We start from the raw sequence: 20,311 nt of genomic DNA, 5'->3' as shown, positions 1-20,311 counted from the left end.
CTAGAACCCCATCCCACTTTTTATTTTCGCAAAACTATGAGGTAGGATTTAAATCTCTGCAAAATGAATTATATTCGCTGTCGTTTTTCGTGAGAAATTATGCTGATATCCAGCTGCCCCATATGAACACCTTTTTTGTGAGACATTCCATTCTATGTTATAGGGCAGTAGGGCCACCAGTTTTGACTGATATTACAGACAGTAGTACTGAGAAACTGTCTGCTAGACATCCACAATCAGGTCCTCATCAAAGGACACTGGACAGCGAGGGACATGGGAATATCGGAACATGTGCAATTGATGAATAGAATACCAATAGCTCGTCTTTGCTTCTAGATAATCGATAGGAAAATCCAAATGATCACTCAGTACTTATTCCGAGTAATCGGTCGGCTGGTGCTGAGAGGTGGTCTGCTGGGAGGCGGCAACCGCGGTGGCGGAGGCTCCTCTGGCGATGGGGGCAGCAGGCGCATCAGCATAACATTGCCAACATACCCGCCCTTCGAGGAGGAAGAGGGCGAGGACACTGAACAACCAGGCACCGAGTCAACTGACGTCGAAGAGCTCACCTCCCCCCCAGCATAGACTACCAGTGTATACGTACAGCCAACAAAAAAGATACACACCACCGACAAACAAATAAAGATTCTCATAATTTGACTAAACACACACACACACACACACACACACACACACACACACACACACACACACACACACACACCTCTTTCCTAACAAGGGTCTTAAAGGACACAGCTGTTACAGGAGAGCACAGAATTGACCAGATTTGTTGACAGTTAACAGTGCAGTGGCACATTTATTGAAATAATTTATTACTTTCCTTAAAATTTCTGCAAAGGCCCAAAAAAATGGAATTTGCTGAAAGCTTCATTCAGTATTTGAGAAACTGCTGCAGAACATACAGATGACCACAAAACAACCATATGTTGTGCCAATGTAATATAGGGAAAGTGCTCATTTATCAGAAATATGGTAAGATTATTTTTTAATCACTTTTGGTACTCCCAAAGTGAATACAGTCATCAGTCATAAATAAAAGGTCTGTGATATGCTTATAAAGTACTATATAAGCATAAAGATATTCAGTCAACCTGCTGAACAAAAAATCAGTAGTTTTAATGTGTACAACATAATTTGAGCAAAGATACACAGAGTGCTACTCCCAAAGTGTACATATTGTTGCAAATTGCAGATTCAGTCTTGATACAATACAGTTTTTTGATCATATCTACTACTGATCCACATCAAAGGAGTACACACTTGTATATTTGTATACTTTCTTGACACAAATGTGTTTGTTACACATTTTTCCTTAGTCGCACCAACTCAACAATCACTTAGAACCACACAAGTGTGTGTTGACTTGTCTTGCAGTAAGTTTATTTTGATCCTGATGAAAAAAGTATGTTGCTCACTGCTTGAACAATATGCACAAATTTGCAAGCAATTTTTTCATAATTAAAAGGGCCATATCTGTAGAGTATCTGGTCAGTCTCCTCTCTCCTGCACAGTTGTTAGCAGCGTATGTTCACGTAGATATCGAATTTAATTTACTGAAGCTATATTATGTCACTTTCTACTGTGTACATTCCCATAGACTTTGAAAGAACAGTGACGCACTTGTAATCAAACTTTGTATCTACGTTAACATACATTTTTTGTAAACTCCCAAATAATACTGTTCATACTTCACTTACATGCATGCCCTGGCACACTAGTAACGTTCAGTTTAGTACTGGGATGGATGATGAGAGTACAAAACATCTGCAAAGAAGTAAAATATGTATATCACCATGGCTTATTACAAGAGCAATGTTGAGAAAATGCCTGTCATCTTCCCAGTGCTAAGCTTTCTGAGTACTTCATACACTGTATTTATTGATTATAGCCCCAAATACATCTTAACAGACTAACAAAATTTTTGTATGGTACTAATTTATTTATATGAGAAATGTAAATGACAGCAGTGGATGTACATAGCAGTTGTATTTGGGTGTTATTCTTTGATGCATACATATGGCCTTTGTTTATAGAAATACAAACCTCATTAAGATTATAATTTCCAAATAAACTCAAATACTTAGGAGAACATATTGTAAATTATTTGAAATATGTACAAATTGTTCGAACACAGGCTTATGGCTATTGTTCTGTGACATCCTGGTGTTGGTCTGTTCTCACAATCTGAATGCATCCTTACAATATTTAACATTTTGAAAATTGCTTTCTTGCTCGTTTTTAATGGCTAACAACTGTTGAAGCTCTGTACCATTTTTAATCTCATGGTGTTGGTGTGGACTCGAAAACATTTTTGTTATTCTTTAGATTTCCAGAAATAACCTCCTTTATTTTGTGAAATTGTGCACTGTAGCAATGGACTAACTTTTCAGTATTTAACTTACTGATTTCTTCTATCTTTTGTTACACAGCTCTAAACATATACTGTGAAAATAACAAAAGTAAAATAGCCTCTGTTTTATGTATTGTAACGTTGACTTGCAAGATTAAACATATAAGTAATAATCATTATCTCAACAGAAATAAATTAAGGAAATGGTTTATCATGTATTACGTATACTAATGCACACTGCAGTTACACCAACCTCACTTCAAACAAATACCATACAATACACAAAACTGAAATGAGAGCTCTGTTATTTGTTTGCTTCCTTTCGGCAGTGAATGTATTTCTCCTCATATGACTGACAGATTCAATATCTGAATTCATCTAACAGGCATCTAATGATGGCAGTAACAGCTTGTATGTTTCCTCCCATATGATTGACAGATATGGGATTGTGTGTCTTCTAACAGCTTGCTTGATGTTGACAAGGTTTGTATGTCATCAGTCACTTTATTAACAGTTGTCTCTGGCTGCTTTGTTTTGCTTGATAAGACATCTCATTGAAAGAACTGCAGAACATTTCATGACATGTTTGGGAAACTTATCATCATATTACTGGACTAACTGTCATCTTGATTGTTTGTGCTGGTTCAGCTGATGTCACAGACAAAGCTAGAAAACAAGCCATTCAATAAACACCACATTTATTCAGCAGTTGTCAAGAGAAAGTCATCTATAAATCCTATAATGTGTGATATTGTATAAAAAGTGTCAGATGTTTTGTTTTATTATGGTTTGTTACTCTGTTTTAGAATGTTAATTGTATTTGATGACATATTATTGTGAAATAAATTTTTGATTTTTAGTATAGTTTTGAATGTTGCTAGTTTTTTATGTACCTCTTCAGTTACTGAATGTGAGTTAGAAACAGTTGATGACAAATATGCCTACAGCATCATTAATTTGTTACTTATTATATAAATTTAGTTTCATTTTGTGAAACATGATTTTTAGTCAACTTAAATGCTTCATTACAAAGTTTCATGTGAGAAAGACACACAGGACATCCAACCTGTCCTCCTCCTCCTTGTCCTCAAATTACCTGGGAGGAATAAACTGACAGAGTACGTCTTACCACATATAGTGACTTTTAAATGCTTTTTTCTCAAGTACATAAATTATTATTTCAAACAGTCCAACATTTCACTTCATGCATAAAATGTCTATAAAATCATCCTAGTCCTAGTGATATATTTGCAAATGATTCTTACTCTCTTCAGCACACGTGCAAACCAAACACTATTTTATACAGACAGAATGGAATTTTTGCACACAAACAAGAAAAGTTTAGAATGCAACTTTAGTCAGGACCAATGCACAGCTTGTCATTCCACACACTTTTCTCTAGATATATACTACAGTCTTATCCTTTTGTAGTCATTTACCGTGTAGTACACACAGCTAGATGAAACAGGCATCTGTGCTATGTGCTGTGACATATATCATGACTGAATCAAATATACAATGGGCACTTAGTGTCTGTGTACCTGGTGCCTCTACAGACGGAATTAAATCCTGAAGAGAATCAGCTGTCTGGGGCAGAATCCCAGCAGAGTGAAGTTCGTGTCCAGTATGGTGAGGACCAAGAACTGGCAGCAAGTGGAGGCAACAGTGCACCCAGTGACAATGCTGCACCTGCACCTGCAGCAGATGCAGATTCTGAGGAGGCTGACCGCAACAAACGGTTGATCAACTTTGGGTTTGGAGCTTCTGCTGGCACTGGAGGCTCAGGTGGCGGATCTGGGAACTTCCTCTTTGACATCATTCGGGTAAGTCTCAGTCTTGGTACTAATTGAGGTGAGTGCCTGTGAGACATTTTTGGCATCTTTCAAAAAATCTGACCTGGCAAAGCTACTTAGCAACAACCTTTCATCATTCTAACTCCTGCAAACAGAAATACTGTAAATGACCATTTTGTTTTATGGTCAATCCCCCCCAATCCTCTCTCTCTCTCTCTCTCTCTCTCTCTCTCTCTCTCTCTCTCTCTCTCTCTCTCTCTCTCTAACCATTATTACATTTGTTACATATACCTTGCTATGTCTGAATGTTTGAAATAATGCAGTGACTTCTGTCTGAATATACAAATTACAGATTAGTCACTCAGTCTCTGGTAGTAGGGTTAACAGATGATGATTACTGTTGGAGCTACAAAGCTGGCCAAAAGACCTGAAAAGCTGGAGAATATAAGAAGACTGAAGTCTTTTGCAGTATATCCAGTGGAAGTTAAATGATACGTTAAAATCAGTTATAGAATCAAAAATTTCTGCTCAGCTATTAATGAAATAAATACACTCTAAGGTTTATTAAGACATTTAGAATAATCCACTAACCAATTAAAAGAACCGTTATAAAAATGTATTCTTGATGGATATTAGTATCATTGTCTTCAAAAAATATTTGTTGTTTATACTGTTCTCTAAACATGAGATATGTATGGATTAAAAGAGCTAGGAAGGTCAGTGAATGATGCATCGTAAAGATATTGTACAGCTAGTCTTGGAGCAGTGTGAAATGTAATTGTAAATAAATGAAGATCAGACCAGTCACAGGGATTTTACAGGGCTGCATTACTGCAGAGCTAAGTGAACCAGAACATAGGAAAAGTTTACAAGCTGTGAACAGAATTTGGGTGACACGCATTTGCCCCTGTATCAAATATCTGACAATTATCACCATGTATGAGTGTTGTATTCAGTCTTCCACTTAACATTAAATAGCATGATTTCATAATAATGTCTCACAGAGGGATTCACTGACCCTCACAAAACATTATCAGCTGAGTTACCAAACAGAAGGAATATAGCCTATCTTCAATATTTGTAGCTTTTTCAAAAGCAGAAATTGACAGTAAATATATAAAGAGGAGGAAAAAGAAAATTGTGATCTTTGGTTTGCAAGGTAAAAGGAACCACTTGAATGCACTTTGGAAAAAAAGTTAGAAGTTAACAGTGTCAAAAAATGTGTGTGTGTGTGTGTGTGTGTGTGTGTGTGTGTGTGTGTGTGTGTGTGTGCGCGCGTGCGCGTGTTGAAAGGGGGGGGGGGGGGGTTGAATAACCCAGTGGTGTGCACATAAGAAAGTGAGTGGAGCAGGTTGGGGGAGGGGGAATTCCCAGTGGCAAGGAGTAGTGTACATGAAGCTCCAGCCAATGTTATCATTCTGTTGCCAAAGTTGGTAGCGTGTGCTTTGGGGTGCATGTAGTACATCTAGTGTTCGTATTTGTGTTAGTTTAGGGATGGTGAGAGTAATTAGCTTAATTAGTGTTATGGGTGGCATAGAGCAAACATGGCAAATATTATCTTAATAAGTGACAATGTGTGTTTTTTGAGCATATGATATTTTTATGGAGAGTAAGAAGCAGAACAGGTGGTTTGGCATGTCACCCACCTGGGCATTGCCAGTTACCAGAGTAGGGAACAGCTGAAGCATGTGACATGGAATGGAGACAGAGAACATGTTGGTGATGCCACAAAGTATTTCCTATCCCTCTCTGTGCAGAATGCATCACTTAGCTCCCTGTATACTTTCACACCATTGTAAGGCATTGCAGAGTAGAAACAGATAGTGGCATATGAAGGAATGATATGAGACAGAAAAATGAAGAAGCAGTAAATTGACAACACTACTAAAAGGAAAAGGAAAATGCCATTTTTTTTATTTTCATAGACAATATAAGCCAAAAATCAAAAGAACTTCACAGTCAGAGAAATTAAGTCTGTAAATAAAATAAGAGATGGGAATAAAGCCACATTTTATGCAGATCTCTTGAGGATGTTTTTGCAATCTGGACTTGGAATAAAATAGTATTTTCCTCTTCTAACAGTGCAATTTATTTCTTATTTTTTATTAGATTAGAAAATTTAATTGAAGTTCAACTTCATGCTTGAAAGGCTTCTGTCGATAATTTTAACACGTGCAGTTGTATGCCAGGTCATCAATTTTTTGTGTTACGCAAATGAAGAATGTACAGGTTTTCAAAACAAATGCATGCAGCTACACAAATGACAGTCTCCGCCGCTAGAGACTGAACATAGATAGGGTGGTAAAATGATTAAATTAAGAACTTTAGGAATAAGATTTGTGTGTTATAATCCTACTTTGACAATTACAATGTGACACTGCACAATATATTTGTCAAATAAGAGGTGAATGAAAAATATAATTAATAAACTGGACTGGAATATTTAAGTTGAAAACATATACCAAATTTATCTCTTCACATGCCATTAAAAATTTGGGTAATTTACATTTATTTTATTTCACATTCTCAGCTAGCTGGAAAACATGAAAGAAAAATATCCTTAAAAAATTAGAAGTTGCTTAACAATTACTAAGACATAGGAAAATATTAAGTATAAATTAGTTACACAGAGAGAAAGACCAGAAACTTTAGCAGTTGCAAGAAAAATCAATAAACAGACAACTGATAGAGATCAGAAAATTCACTGTTTTATACATATTATATCTCTGTTTGATGAGGCTCACCAGACTGTGTTGCTAACTGATGTAGAGGACCGCCGACCGTGCAGCGCGTGCAGCAGGCACGGTATACCGTGTTGTGGCTGGTACTGAAAGCCTAGGGCTGGGTGTTGCTACTGGGACGAAAACCACCACCAGCTCCCGCACCAATCAGACGACTGTCACTAGCCTCACCACCAACAATGCTACTCCCCGTGCGGTAATGACCAAACCACAACCATGATTGACACCATAGTGGCATACATTCAAGGAGTGGGGCTCTGTACATGTGCTTTAGTTGACAGGCAGTATGCAGCTTTTAATACTACCACACAACTGGTTCATATTGGTGTCATCAGACCACAATATCTACCAGTGGTTAGGTTTTATTATGACACTAGAATTTTTGTGAACAAATTTAATCCCAATAAATAACTTAAAGTGGAACAATAAAGTTCACTATTTTCTGGAATAGTCTCTGACTTACACAACTTTTAGTTTTCTCTTCTCAAATCCGAATGTAGTTTTTATAATCTGAAGTGCTCAATAAAGCTATATCACAAGTTACTCAATTTTGGTGCAGTATTTTCCTGACTTATCGTTGAGTAACTTATTCCCTTACAGTCTATCAACTACACTGTTTGCTCTGCTCTTTCCTAATCTTTGATACTGTTTTTCACACTATTTATGATTTTTACATACAATTTATCATGTTTATTTGATAACAGTAGCCTTGTAACAGAGTTCCACTACTTAGTAAGTCACATGGGGTTGTAGAACTTGATGCTGCTTCTTATAAAGCCATACCTTTCCCATTAGTCTGTCCTAATCCAATTCTGTATTATCTTCTTGCACTGGCACTATTCCATTTCCATTTACCAATGTTCTGTACTGGGCAATTTTAGACTCTGTAACTATGACTTAATTATAATGCAAAATCCAGATGTTAAGTTGATTTATTAACAACACCAGGAGTTCAGTAAATAGAATGATGTTCCACATTTCCCATAATGAAATTATTATTTATACACCTACATTCATGAATCCAAAATATGTTGGAAGATGTGACTGACAACTATAATAACATATGATTTAAAACATTTTGCAGATTTCTGTTCTGTGATTTATAACTTGATCTCAGATCTTACATCAGTGGGTGATTTATGGCACAAGACCATAAACATTTAGTGTCAGTGTAAGATTACAACTGATTCTCCTGTATCAGCTGCCTGCTTAATGTGCACAGTATCTAGTATTCTTGCACATTAGCTACTCTGATTTTCACAAACTTGCATGACCTTCACAAAAAGTATGCACTCACTAACAACATAGTTCATCAAGAGCCCTGAAAATTAAAAAGAAATTAGAAGTTATGGCTGCAGACTACATTACAGACAGATTAAAAGTTGTCATGATCAAATGCAGAGATTTTAATGGAGCTGAGATTAAAAATTATGAAAGCAACTATCATACTAAAAGACCTGAAATTTTAACTGTTTGAAACGTGGGATGGAGATGTAAGTGGCAAATAAAGGAAGTAATCATAATTTCAGTTTCTAAAAGACATCCATAAGTAAATGTTTATCTTTACTGCTTCCACTCTTTTGTCGAAAATTAATATCTGTGATTCTGTCATGTATTATTTGCCTCTCTTATACCATACTTTACTAACTTCTCTGCTAGCATCAAACTTTCTTCAAAGGCATGCTGTTAAATTTGTTACCAATCACTGACTGTCAGACATGATAACTTTTATCAGACAAAGGAATACAAGATTTTTAAAACTATTACTCTGTCAGCATCCACACGTTTATTGGTCTGCTACCATCTGATAAGTAGAAGTTTGTATACCTACTTTTGGCACACTTGTAAGACAGACTCAGATGATTTTTCTAATTTTAAAATATTTTAGGCAAAAGATAATAGAGATCAAAGCTATGCAGTCAGTGTCCCCATACTCCATTTCTCAATGAAATGTGGAACAGTAATCATAAATATAGTACCAAGTATGAACCCCATTTCAACGGGCAATGTACACCAGCTTGCAAGAATGACTGTAGGTATGAATTGTAAACATCTCCGCTTCACAATATCCATTTATTTTCTGAATTCATATTCTTTTGGTTCCTTTGCAGTTTGTTCCCTGTTTTATAACACCCAGCAGTTTTGTATAACTTAATTTATAGACTTCTTAGCTTTTCATATAAGGAATTGATAGATAAAACAGCTCAACAATCATGGACATCTTTTTAGAGGTACTACTGTTGGCTTGTTTATGATACCTGCATTTGACAGGCACTGTCATTTTATATGTATGTAATGTAGTTTGTAGTTAATAAGAAGACAGAGAGCTCAAACCACCTTCTAGCTAAGTATTCTTATTGTCATATGCGTATTTTTAGTAGAAATTTTACAGAAATCCTATATACTGTTATTTATCTATTTCTTATTAAATGATTTTTCAAACTGTGCTAACAATCTCACAACTGGTCATTTTAGAAATATGCTCAACATTTTACTGTAACTGATAGTAACAGATTGAAATTATGTGCCAGAAGTGTTGTGTGTTATAAACCTGTTGAATACTATTATCAAGAATTGAAACATTTTTATAAAACCCAGGTGGTTTCTTACATTCAGCTTGCAGATTTGCTTACCACCAGTTGTGAAAATTTTCATAAGAAGTTCACAAACATAACTTGCCTATTATACTGAAATTTCCAGTAATAAATTCATTTCTAAAGTACAATTAATTAAATTGTTCTTTTTTGCGTATTATGTGCACAATAAGACAAAAGCTTATATTTTACATGATAAAAGAAAATAACATTTTTACACGTGCCATTTTCACAGTACTCAATTAATTACAACACTTGTGTCACATGTTCTTAAAATGGCAGAAAATTAAACATTTTTTAACAATTAAGTTTCAGAATATTTTCAGTATTAAAAGAATATTTCTTCTTTGCATGTGACTTCATTTTATATTTTTTAAGCATGATATTTTCTGTTTTCTATGGTCATCCTTTATACTAATGTTTCTTTCTGGCAATGGTTACACTGTGGGTTAAACAGAAATTCATTTCAGAATAATGTCTTCGATTCTGCTTTAGACCGCAAAGTTAACTTTCTTAATTGCTAAACTCTAGTCATGACATTCCTGCCTGCACCCATGAGTGACCATATAGGCAGCAGCATGCCTTAACAACATAAAAGAACTTGACCATGGAACTACTGACAAAACTAATGACTCGCCTGATGACTCTCCCTTCCACAATGGACTAAAAGATGTTCAATTAAAAGGTATTAATGTTGATTCTTCTCATAAAAATAGCTTGTGCCACAGATGATGATGTTGTTGTGTTCTTCAGAGAAGACCTCTGCCTTGTCAAGTACAGGTAGTTGAAAATGAGGTAAGAACGTAATGTCTATAACTTGTTCAGGTTTTTGTGTAATGGTAACCAATTCTGTATAACAACCAGCTTGTGATGAATGATTCTTTTAGTATTCCATATAAAGTTCTATATCACCATCATAGAACAACAAATGGGGGTCATCTCAGTAAACAGAAAGTGAAATTGAATTAAAGGGACCCCGAAAATAAGAACAAAGGTTTACGCGTACAAGAATTAATTGGTAGGTCCAATGAAAATGCAGGATTAATACCAGAGTGTACAGGTGTGACAGAATAATGGATAAATAAGTAACATGAGTAATACTAGCAGAGAGAACAGACTAAATAAGATGAAGTTATGAAGTGTCACTAAAACATCTGAATCATACTGAAGGAAACTTTGCTTCTCATTGTGCAGTCATGTCTTACTACGTGGTATAGGGAAGTTCAGACAAGTCTTTTGTCCTGTCACTCAATAATTTTTCACATAGCTTCTACAACATTTAACTACCAAGATGAGAGGTCTAACACATATTACTCTCTTTGATAAAAGATCTAAAAGCAGACAGCTAAGAAGCATACATAGTGCTGAAGCTCATTTCAAATTTCAAGAGTCAGAATTTACTTGAAGTCCATACATTACAATTTGATAACAGACTCTTAACTACATTGATAATTAAGACATCGATACTAAAGAATGTTGCTTTCAGGCACACATTAAATTCCCATCATCTTTCTGTTACATGTTTATTCCTTTTCAGTCTTTACTCATCATCATTTGGCTCTATTCCTTCCCTCAAAGCATCTTTATTGTTATGTGAAACATTCTTCTGTAAATACACATACTTTCATGTTCATTCACAATATTTCTACTCAAAGGTGACTATTTATTTCTTTGTACATTCATGTCCTTGTGTCTTTTCCTCTTCCCCTTCTTTTGTTTAAGTCCTTTAAAAAATAATGAAAAATCTAGTCACCCTTTTCAATGTTTCTGATAGTCTGAAAGTAGCTGGTGGGTGTATTTATTTACAATGCAGAACCCATTTAACATCCTCATTTATTACAATGTTTGCAGTAAAATTAGTGTCCAGACATACACAAAAAATTATTTTTCCTGTGTAAATATAAATGTGCATTAAACATAAGATTAACTACAAAGGCACACATTCCTTGAAAGCAAGAACATAATGTTATGGTAAGATATTTATAGCTGTTTAATTTGCAAACACAAAAAACCTAGTAAGCTATAATTGTATTGCATAATCAGTTGTTTCACTCCATTAACACACTATCTGATAGACCTAATATCTGATACTGTAATGAAACTTGACTATGTTGTTAACTACACATAAAGTATAATAGTTTCTTGCAAATGAAGAAGTGGTCATAAACATATCACAACTAAAATCATAAACTCTGTCACAAAGACTATTTGCAGCAGCAACATGTTAAGACTGAACAACTATTTTTCCGAGTGGTAGTGGAAACTGTTGGGTTGTAATAGTTCAGCTACTATGATATATCCAAACAAATTCAAATTTTTCACACAGTTCTATCTCCCTCAACAATGTAAATCATTAGTAGTTTAAAAGAGTGTGATTTGGCCATTTCATCATTGGTTTCTTGAACTGATGGAACTTTCTAGAAAGAATAAAGGGCCAAAAATGGATAAAAGAGAATACTTATATTAAATAAGATATCAATAAGTCACAGGTTATGTGATATGCCTGTGTCAGAGCATACTTGTTATTTTCAGAATACAAAAGCCTATAGATTACTGAAGTTTTCAAAATATGAAACAGACATGCAGTTCACATAGCTGCAAAAGTCATCATGACACTAATGAACTTCAAACAGGAATTATGTTCAGAAACTGATAATGTCATTCATTTAGTACACTGACTAACTAAAAAGTGAAGCATGCAGGAGGGAGAAGGAAATGAAATGAACCTACACACATTGAAAGGGTATGTGATGTTATTTCACTGATTACAATACTGAATCAGATTTACAAAGACCTTGGCAGTATGAAGCCACTTGTCAGTATGATGCTGCAACCTCTTTGCCTGAATGCATGCATTGACTCGGTTGGGATGAAAGTCATGAGACCATTGAATCTTCTCCTGAGGCAAGTTGTTCTAGGTCCACCATATGCTGATGAGCATTGTCCTGTTCAAAAACAGCATCATGATACCATTGAATGAGAGGTAACACATAACGATGCCTGTTACATACCATTGTGCCATCAGAGTTCCCTTAATCACACTACCAAACCACAACCTGAAGCTGTACCCAATGGTTCCCTACAACATGATGCAAGCAGTTGCATTGCTGTGCCTCTCCAAAATATTGAAAGAATGGGACCTCTCTGCGGATCACTGCAGTAGTCACCAAAGATTGTCATTTGGGGTAGTGCAAAACTATGATGCGCTGCTGAACACAATACAATGCCATTCATCAGCAGTCCATGCTTCCTGGTCACAGCTCCACTCCAAGTTTACCCATTGGTGTTATGGTGTTAATAGCAGCCTACACATGGGACAGTAATTCCCTAGTCTGGCTGCTATTAGTCTCTGACCATTGCTGAAAGGTGACACAGAATATTGTGGGGAGTCCATTATTTGTTCTCAAATGGAAGGCACAGATGTGAAGGGAGTTATGACATGCTTGGTGCACAATATGTTGAACTTCCCTTGTAGTGGTCAGATGTGGTCAACCAGAAACTTGAGAATGAGTACGCCTGCCTTCACATTTCCATGCAATCCAACATCAAGCCTCTGTCACATCTGAGTGCATAACAAATCTGGATATTGCACAACTCAACCAGGAGAGCAAATAGAGAACCACACTCTGTGCCCTTTACATTGATCATTCAATATATGATATTGTTTTCACTCATATATACCCTACAAAGCCTGGTAACATTACTAAACACGAACAACACTAATGCATTTCTGGTGGCCATTCTACCTGTTGTGCAGTATTACAACTCTAATCCTTCACACACCTGCTGACATCGTGTAAGCATACAGTTACAGTTACTGTTGACCATTTCTTCTGAGTGCTTCACTTGTTTTGCCAGGCAGTGTAGATTTTAGTAATTAATGTCCAGGAAGATAGTAACACATTAAAACACTCTCTTTATCTGCTTACTTATTTTTGGATAAGGTCTTTTCTTATCTATAAAAGGAACTGGAAGTAACAAAATGTTGCCTTAAAAAAAAAAGAGAGAGAAGAAGAAGAAGAAGAAAGAATAAGATATACTGACCCAACCAGGAAGTAAGTAATTTTCCAGTAGAGCGAATTAATGAAAATTTTTAGTTATGTATTCCTCTAGAGTAATCAAATGAACTTCCTGAAACTGTGTAACTTTAATTTTGCCTTCTCTTAACAGTGTACATAACTCTTTATACAACAAGAAAGAAACAATTGTATAAGTATCAAAAAATTATTTAAATTTTGTGTTGTCCAAACAATCACAAACATTGATAGATTATAAGGAAAATATGACATTCTGGAACTAATGACAGATGAGATGTGCAAAGCCACTGAAGAAACAAACACAGTAAAGATGTCTGGAAAGGGTAGTGTTTTGGCAGAAATAATTAAAGATGGAAGAAAAGTAATGCAAGAAGAACTAGCAACATTATTTACAGGCTGTACATGGAGGAAGATTAAAAAAAACCGTAGACCAATCTTAGACACTTCTGCAGTTATGATACCCACCAAAACTATTAAACACTGCACAGGAAAATACAGGATTTAAATCATAGAAAAGAACAAGCAGGCTTTAGAACCAAATGCAGCACAATACATCATTTTCAAGTAATGACAAAATTATGGCAAGGAACAATGAGGGCAAATTACAAATTTGCCTTAGCTTCTTAGATTTTGAGGAAACTTTTGAGCTAATTCCAACAAAATCTGTAATAATAGCACTTAAGAAATAAGGTACTAATTCAACCTATGTTAGTGTACTGAAAAAAAGCATGTATCATCGGACAGCTTCCATTAGACTTAATCAAGAAAGTGGGACATTAAGAAATGACTGGTGCTTGGTAATTTCGTTTTACTAAAAATATCCTCAGAACACTAAAGGAAATTACAGCTCTTTAAATGGACAACGAAAGATAAATAAGTGTTAATGGAAGATATCTGAACCATTTTAGTTCTAATGATGACATTGCACTAACACAAATAAACTTCAACAGCTAATGACAGAAGTTAAAGGAGAATATCTGAAAGCATGCTTGAACTGCAACTGAATTGTACAAACTAAGAACAAAGCCATACAGCCAGTTGAAGAGTTTTCATAACTACTGGATGGACAGAAGAAGAAATAAACAAAAGAGTAAAAATATCCTGTAGTGATTTTGGTTAGCTAAATAGTTTTCAAAATAAAGCCTCCGGTCTATCTGAAATGGAAAATTACAGTCAGTGTGTATCATAAGTTTTGATTAATGGCAGTGAGGCACAGAATATTAATGCAAAAAACATTCGAAAACAGAGGGGCCACACGGTTGTCAATGGTGCACTGCATGCTGAAATGAAATGTGGACAAGAGAATAGATGGTAGATAGACCACGGAAGTGTTCTCCTGGTTTTTTAGAGATAAGAAAAGGCCAGGTAGATATTTTAATGGAAGGTGAGAAGATGACACTAGAAAACATGCAGGAGCAACATGGCTGTGTGCTGCTGAAGGTCATAATGGATGTAGAAGTCCAGATAAGGCATTTACTCATCTGTGGATGTTGAATGGCTGCTGAAGATCTTGAGCATGATGATACGTAATTCTGTGTTCCTAACAGCAACAGCTAACATTTTTTATCTACCCATCTTTCAAAAATTTCTCTTATGTTACTCTACATGTTTTGCTAAACTAATTTTTACTGCAACTATGTGCACACCTTATATCTTTCTTTTGTCATCAGTCTTTAGATTGGTTTAATTCAGCCAACAATGGCTCCCTCCCCTGTCCCAACCTCTTCATATCAGAGTAACACTTGCACCAGTCATCCTCAATTACATGATGGATATATTCCAAGCTCTATCTTACTGTACAATTTTTGCCCTCTGTGGCTCCCTCTATTGCCATGCAAGTTATGCCCTGATGTCGTAACACATTATCTTCTCATCCTGTTCCTGCTTCTAGCTCGTACTCACAAATTTAAACCAAGCAGTTAGCAAAGAAAAAGACATGCAGAGTGTGTTACAACATTTAAGTATGAGTAAGAAGCAAAAGCAAGATAATACTAAACAAGCTGTAATTGATAATGACTGCATATGAGAACTACTTTCCACCATGACATTCAGAAATATACATATATAAAAGAGACTGAGAATTTTTAACACAGGGACATACTTTATTTTCACACTGACAAATATTTAAAATAAGTTGATGGGCATCATTTGCGCAGGATGCACTCTGTTACTAGTTGCATAAACAATGACATTCTTTGAAGTATGTGAATTTAATTGAAGACTTTGTGACATGTTTGTATGATATATGGTATAAAAGCAAGTGATGTGTCCGTGCTGTTACTTGTGTTCACGTGCCAAATATCGATCAGTCACAGGTAAAATACATACCTCTTCTACAACTTCATGCAAGCAAATTTCTTTTCTGTAGTTGACTACTGTGTAAGTACACTTTTAATTTAGTGTTATAGCCTGACCAAGCACATTGAGGGTGTACTGATGAGAGGTGGAGCTACTCGCAGACTCGAACATGATGAAAAAGATATATTCAGTACAACCTTTTACAGTTCACAACATTATCTTCTGTAGAGAAAGAATTCTAATGTGCAATAAACAAAGGTGTCCTAGGTTCCTCAAATAGTTTCCAAATCCACCGCAGTCCTTCTAGGCACAGACTTCGTATGTCTGGGCTCAAAATAGATATTATATTATCACAAATCAAAACAAGTTTCATTATTTACCAAAACCCAAAGTGTAGTTGTTATGAAGAGACAATAGGAAAACAGAATAGTTGAGGAAAAGATGTGAGCTTACAAAACTCTCAATGTGTCAACACCAATAGTATTACATATTAGTTTATTGTGACAAAAAAGCTGTTGTCTTGCAAGGTACAAGGAGGGTGTTGAATGCTTTGCAATCATTCTTTGTCATTTCTTCTTTTTCCTTTATAGCTTTGAGTGTTCATTAAAATACTAAACATCCAGCAACAGATATAAACAAAACAAAGACTTTTGATTGTAGTTCATTTTGGTAGCCCTTCAAGCACGTTCTCTGTCTTTCCATAATTTGTGATAATAGTGAAACTAATTCTCTTTTATCGAGTTTTATTCTGTTAGTTTGAAGTTACTTATGTCATCATCCATCATACTTAACTACCACAAGAGGAGAAACATGTTTAATTACTTTAAGTAAAATGGTCACTGTCTTGAACGTATTTTTAACTTTAAATACAGCATGTTCTAAGAAAACTCTATACGGTAAAGATTCTGCAAGACCTGACGAAAAAGTCTAATTCTGTTATATAAATTGCAGCTGGTCGCTGGCAGTGGCAACACAGAGCCAAGTGGAGAATCTGCAAGTGCCAGTGCAGGAGCTTCAGCAGATGCTGGTGTTGTAAGAGATGATGGATACCAAGCAGGTGTCCCTGGACCAATCACACGGTTGTTTATCATTGCCAACCGTGGCATAGCCAATCTCATGCAGGACCTGATCTTGGTAAGGGAATTTCAGGACTACAATCAATAATGCGTTATAACAAAATATTTTTGAACCATCGACTTTCATGATTCGTTCAATAAATTTGTCATTCTTTCATGTAATGTTCAAGTAAATGTTTGCAGTTTTCCATTAAATAAAATAGTTTGTATATCAGAAACATCAGACAGTTATACTATAGAATGTATCATCTAATAAAATCAGATGGTGTGGAAGTTTGTGTTTATTAGACACAAAAGAGGCAAACTGAAGCAGTCACATTGTACAAACCTTTATTTCTTGTGATAGCACTATGTCCAGTTACTATAAATTACAAATTTCACTATATTCTGTTATGACTCATTACAGTTGGGAAGGATTATTTTGACACTTTAATACGTAGGGTGTGAATTTCTTTAATGTTGCCTCTAGACTAAGACATCACTTTCATAGTGCCTCTGAACGTATGACAAATGCTTGTTATGTTGGCACTGTCATAAATTCCTTAGGAAAGTAGAGAGAAGTGAAACATGCCAACAAGTCAAGGAGACTGCACATCCCCATTCGGAGTATACAACAAATACCTTGTTGCATGGCACCAGGAAGATCTCTAAGATTAGATAACCAAACAGAACATCACATGAAATGATTTTCCTAGACGCCTACATAACAATTTTTGATTTATTCATTGCTCTTCACTATTATTAAGTGATGCCAACCTTCATTCTAAGAGAAGTTCCCATCAAGCTACTTATGTACCTGCAAGCTGATCAGCTTCCTACGGCTTAACACCAACAGCACAGGTATTAATTCCATTTCAATATTGTCTATCAAATCTGACCTTAGCATAACACCTCATTTCATGGTGCTTCATCAGCATTATCATGATACTTCTTGCTTCAGTCTCATTATATCACTCATAATATAATTTTTGTAGCTGCTCTCAGATATGTTAATTATTAGTAGAAGATGCGCATAGCATTCTCATCCTGGCATCACCAACAGCAGATTTCTAATGTCTGCTTTTCAACAGTGTACATTTCATGCCCAAAGTTCGTTTTAAATAAAGTTTTGTTTTTATTCGCCAGCGCTTCATTTATCTGTATTTTATTTTCAAGATTATAAGAACATTTCTTCCAAATGCAGGCCATCAATAGATTTGATCAGTACAGTCCCATTGGAGTCAGTTTTGGTCTTTAAGTTACCATGATATTTATCTTCTTGGAGACTTCTCACTTTTGCTATTTAATTTCATGGTAAATAATTAAGGGTCTTCTTTTATTTCTTATCAACAATTTTGTTTCATCAGTATATCTAGGTTGCTGGCATTTTTAACATTAATTTAGCAACAGTGTGAGATACTAGAAACCCAAATTTTCCCACAATTACTCCACTATATAAATAAAAAAAGCAATAGCTGTGAAATACACATTGGTTTGTTAAATTTTTGGATGTTGCACCACTTTGTATTCCATAAATTTCATTTCATGTTTTAATTACATTTTCTCTTTTGACAGCGCCTGGCTCAGACAAGTGAGAGGATAGTGAACTTCAAGGCCCGCCTGATCACCTCCATTATTTAAAGAGAAACTGTTCGTTCCTGGTACAAGGATCACACCTTTATGACTCTATCCTCATGAAAAGTGTTATAATTAAAGCGCAAGCATCTTATAGAAGAATTCTGCAGCAAACTGGACACATGTTCTTCTTCCTTTGACAACGTGAACATCATAATTTCATGATACAAAGAACAGAGCATATGTTTAGGTCAGCTGATCATGGGTTCAGATCTGTTGCATTATTATCACACAGTACGTGTTGTGTGAGAGACTGAATGGCCACTGGCCTGCTACCATTCCTCTAAATACTGATGTGACTAACAGAAGCATATAGAGGTATATTCAGCTAGTCAGTGGCACTTTCTTCTGCATGTTTGCTTGTGCTTTAATTTTATCTACAGTCTATGTAAACTATCAACCATTTCAATAGTTACCATTGAAATACTCGAGTGAATTACTGTATATAACAGTGGAGAAATTGAAAGTTACTGGCAATGGCAGTATTGCTACATTATTTAAACAATGACAATTGTATTAGATTTGTTTTGTATAGTATCTGTGTAATTGTATGAACTGAAATTTATTATATTTTATGTGAAAATGCATTCAATGAGTATTTTATAATTGGTTTAGATTGAATGTCTTATTGAAGAGACATCACATACACAGCAATCTGTAAAAATCTTAATATTTGAAACTGTAATATTTTTATATAACATTTGTGTTACATTGTACGAATATTTTTGTTATAAAAAGAATTATACAACACTTGCCTTGTTAAAAGTCTCTTCTTAAAATCTCTATCCCAAGTCAAGAAAATCTATTTCTATTTCATTCTTAGATACATGAAATATGTGCTGTGAATCTGACAAAAGATTCCAAGCTCAGCAAAGTGAGACCAGATTGTTTTGGGAAATATATTGATTCACAAACATTCTTAGTTTCATAGATTTGAACAACTAGTGAATAATAGATACAGGATTTGAAGACTGAGAAGTCCATTCCAAAACATGTGCATAAGAGCATGAGTGCAGCACAGTTTAGTGTAATTTCCATTTCTTGACAATACCACCACTCATTACTATAGCCTGCGAATAGCTACTTCACACATTGTCCAGAGGGTAACTGATTCAATTATATAGCACCACACAGATTCTCATCAGGTAGGAAAGAATGTAGGCAATTTGAAGCTCCAGATGTATAAAACAGAATCCATGGAGGAACAGAACTGCAAATTGCTTGAGCTATAGGTGTAAATTTCTGAAACAAAGGTAATAATGATTTCTAAATCTCTTATCAGTATATTTTGACTCATCCACCCTTATGATTGAACAAACTGCCTTTACTTTTCAGACCCATCACCACTGAGGCAGATTGAAAATCCAATGTACTTTGTACTGGCATTATCAGAACCGAATAATAAGAACCTGCATCAAACAGTCCAGGATTTCTTATTTCGCCCTTAGTTGCAATTATTATTTGTAAGCAAGGCATCTATCAAGTTTTTTTTGCGATCTCAGTAACCTTCCTAGAATCCCTGTTGTACTGTTGGATTTCTGTAGATTTGTGCAGTAAGTTGGCAGGTAAAGCAGATAAATGAAATTAAAAATTGACTTGTTACATCCTTTTGATATGGAATGTACTCCTGCACTCCAGATAACTATCATTGTGGCTCTGGTTATCATTCAAAAACTTTTTTAATTCCTTATAATTCACTAAGCATATTTGAAAGATTATTTAGATATCAGTGTAGTATCATCAATCACTCTGAAAACAAAAAAACTCATCATAATCTGTCTGATAGT

The 20,311-nt window shown here is 35.3% G+C and overlaps 1 protein-coding gene across 1 annotated transcript in view; it reads left to right on the top strand.

Moving 5' to 3' along the window:
* The window catches only part of LOC126355605 (zinc finger protein AEBP2), a 137,887-nt gene extending 118,613 nt beyond the window's left edge, over nucleotides 1-19,274 (top strand). Inside the window, exons 4-8 of the mRNA XM_050005968.1 lie at nucleotides 337-579; nucleotides 3,928-4,194; nucleotides 6,934-7,101; nucleotides 16,786-16,968; nucleotides 18,465-19,274. Of these exons, the coding sequence (XP_049861925.1) occupies nucleotides 337-579; nucleotides 3,928-4,194; nucleotides 6,934-7,101; nucleotides 16,786-16,968; nucleotides 18,465-18,530 (927 nt within the window). The 3' untranslated portion in view covers nucleotides 18,531-19,274. The remainder of the gene's footprint in view (nucleotides 1-336; nucleotides 580-3,927; nucleotides 4,195-6,933; nucleotides 7,102-16,785; nucleotides 16,969-18,464) is intronic.
* Nucleotides 19,275-20,311: the final 1,037 nt, after the last annotated feature.

This window comes from Schistocerca gregaria, chromosome 3 (genome assembly GCF_023897955.1).
Source record: "Schistocerca gregaria isolate iqSchGreg1 chromosome 3, iqSchGreg1.2, whole genome shotgun sequence".
Taxonomy (NCBI): Eukaryota; Metazoa; Arthropoda; class Insecta; order Orthoptera; family Acrididae; genus Schistocerca; species Schistocerca gregaria.
The sequence above is the reverse complement of the archived record's forward strand: the minus strand, read 5'-3'. Positions and strand labels throughout refer to the sequence as shown.